General features: G+C 46.5%; 1 protein-coding gene across 1 annotated transcript; it reads left to right on the top strand.

Annotated features, from left to right (window-relative positions):
- On the top strand, positions 1-2,676 carry LOC142661380 (uncharacterized). Its single transcript, XM_075838760.1, has 3 exons — positions 1-339; positions 1,152-1,305; positions 1,964-2,676. Exons 1-3 carry the CDS (start codon positions 96-98, stop codon positions 2,619-2,621), a joined length of 1,056 nt encoding a protein of 351 aa, XP_075694875.1. The 5' UTR covers positions 1-95; the 3' UTR covers positions 2,622-2,676.
- The last annotated feature ends 489 nt before the right edge of the window (positions 2,677-3,165 follow it).

The raw sequence follows: 3,165 nt of genomic DNA, 5'->3' as shown, positions 1-3,165 counted from the left end.
TAGAAGTCAATGGGCCCGTGGAAATTGCGGATACACCTCCGTGTGTCATCCGCAGTTTGCGGATTTGCGGAAGTGTTGCTAGGCGACGACCGGGAATGAGTTCCGTCGTCGTGAAGGCTGGAGACAGTGCAGGAAAGCAGCAGAGAGCAGCAGAGAGCAGCATGGCTTCAATTAGCGTGGAGAAACTAATCATCCTGGTCCAGCACAAGCCCTGTCTATGGAATAAGCGCCTTGAAGAGTATGCTGACAGGAATCTGAAAGATCTGGCCTGGCAGGAGGTCTGCAGTGAGGTGCATCCTGAGTGGGAGAAGGCAACGAACGTGCAAAAGAAACGCATGGGTAAGTTTCACACCTTGATGCGCTTTCTGAGTACTCCTGTCATGTCATGTCATAATGAAATGCCTGAAGTTTTGATTGGTGGGGGTTGGATCACTGAAACACCCACCAATCTCTGAAATGAAGCTGCAGAAGTGCACGTGAGATTGTGGGGGTCTCATGGCTCGGACCACCACCGATCAAAACGTGACATGTCACTATGAGGGTATGTTCACACACACTAATTACGGCCGTAATTCGGGGGTTTTTGCCCTGAAGTATGTCCGCTAAATACGCCGCAGTAGCGTGGACAAACATCTGCCCATTGAAAGCAATGGGCTGACGTTTGTGTGTTCAAGCGTGGTGTATATTTAACCGCCGCTGTCAAATTACGGCGCGTAAATATACGCCCGCGTCAAAGAAGTGACCTGTCACTTATTGTGCCGTAATTGGAGACGTTATTCATTGACTCCAATTAAAAGCAGCGCCAATTACGCCCATTCAAGCACCTGCACATGCCTTTACGGCTGAAATTACGTGGATGCTTTCTCCTGAACACATCAACGTAATTTCAGCCGTTCAGCTGTCGTGTGGGCACGGGCAGACGTGGTTGAATTGATGTTGAATTAAATGAGAAAACAGAAAACTGTGGCAAGTACGCAGTCGTTTCTGCAACGTCTCAATTACCTGTCAAATATGCAAATGTTGGTGCAGATTTGTTGCGTAAACGCCCCAAATCTGCACCAACATTTTCTGCAAAAAAACAACATTTACTTAGATCTAGTAATGTACACTTCAAATATGTTGATCTGTGATTGTTTTATTTTATATCATAGTTGAATACGTGAAAACACGATGGAACACATGCCGTGACCAATTTAAGCGTGAGCTGGATGACAAGGGGAAGAGCGGAGACGGACGACAGAAAAAAAGACCATACCTGTACACAAAACAGCTGTCGTTCCTTCTGGATGTCATGCAGGTTGGCCCGTAAGTATTGCTTATATACTTTGATCATTGTAGTCTGGCCATGTAGTCACTGGCGTAACTACCGCCGTAGCAGCCGTAGCGACTGCTACGGGGACCGCGGCATGAGGGGGCTCCACCATGTCCGGAGGCTCCGCTAGCAGCCACTATGGCTGCTACAGCGGGACGCCACTGAACACTTTTATGGGGGGGGGAGGGGGGCCTGTATGGCGTTAGCGCCATACAGCCCCCTCTGTAGATAACGCCATACAGTCCCCCTATAGATAACGCCATACAGTCCCCCGGTAGATAATGCCATACAGTGTACAGTGGGGCGCTATATGGCGTTATCTACAGGGGTGGGGGGGTGCTGGAAAAAAGGCACTATCTACAAGTGGGGGGGGTTGTGTGACACCCAGTGTAGGGTGGGCCCCAGTCAAAAGTTTGCTAGGTGGCCCAGTCTTTCCTAGTTACGCCCCTGCATGTAGTGATGCATGTGAGTATGTTAAAAGAGTACGTATTGTTGGTGTGACCAATTATACGGTCTATTCAAGCACATAATTCCCTCTAGGCAGCCCATCGGATAAGCTGCATATGTTTACATAGTGTATTTGCCCTGCTGTAGACATGACGTTAAATTACTACGTAAATTCCCTAACATTATGTTTTCATTTTCCAACAGAACCAAGGATAATCTGGAGGCAGAAGACTCTGATGCCACTCAAATAGAAGAGGCTGACGTCGGTTTGGGGATTGCTAGGTCCACTTCCACTCCAGTGCCTGCTGAAAATACAGCAGAGGATAATCCAGTCTGTGCCACGGAACCGGAAGACGAAATTATACCCCGAGGTAAACGCCGACGTTCTGCCAATAAAGGTCCAACATGTACAGAGCCAAGGCAGGCGGTCGACTTGCGGGTTTTAGAACACCTGGAGAAAAGAGCGACAGAAACCGAAGAGGGCACCTTCTGTCGCGCTCTTTCAAATATTCTAAAAAGAGTGCCAATTGAGAGGCAGATCAGGTGCCAAACAGCCCTAATGGAAGTGGTCGAAATTTTTGCCACACATCCTGACCCACGTGAAATCCATCATGCCATAGAGTTTCATAGGCGGGGGTGTGATGGAAGCACCTTCCGCTCTGTCCCTCCAGCACCTGCAGCAACCGCTCAAACCAGCCAGCAGCCACCATATCAAGCCTCAATGCCACTATTCAGTGAAGATCGTCCAGGGTATGGCATGCCAGGACCTTCTCAACAGCAGTATCGGCACATGCAGCAGGGGGAGGCTGTTCCACGACCCCATCATGACCCTGCACCTTCTCAATCATTTTACAATTTATAATTTTGTAATATTATATAGTTTTGTTTTTGTTTGATGACACTGTTTTGTGCAAAGAATAAAAGAAGTTTATAGTTAATTATGTGTTTGTATTTATTATTATTGAAAAACATAATGAGGTATTGGTTTGCATTTCTGCCGAATGCAAAGAATCACATTTTTTTTTTTTTAATTTATTAATTTTTTTTTAAAAAACCCGACAGAAATACATTAGCTCGCAACCCGCGTCAAGGGTCCTCATTCTCTTGCGAGTCCCTACTCTACTACTGCAACTTTAACTACTAAAACATTTGTAACATAAACAGGAAATACAACAGTCCCTATTAAATTTTAATTTGGCAGATGAAGCACATCCCTTTGCCAATGAACTGCTCCCTTAGGTGATACAAAATAGTCTGTATACAAATTACGGACTGCCAGTCCAGACACTCCAGGTCTTCCATGTTGTGTGTAGTCCAAAGCGATGGAATTAGTTGAGAAATGGTTCAGCTCTGCGTCCACTGCCGACTCATGAATCCTCAGAAAATTGTGGAGAACAACACACGCT

The sequence above is a fragment of the Rhinoderma darwinii genome, chromosome 10 (genome assembly GCF_050947455.1).
Source record: "Rhinoderma darwinii isolate aRhiDar2 chromosome 10, aRhiDar2.hap1, whole genome shotgun sequence".
NCBI lineage: Eukaryota > Metazoa > Chordata > Amphibia > Anura > Rhinodermatidae > Rhinoderma > Rhinoderma darwinii.
This window is presented reverse-complemented; position numbering and strand designations above follow the sequence as displayed.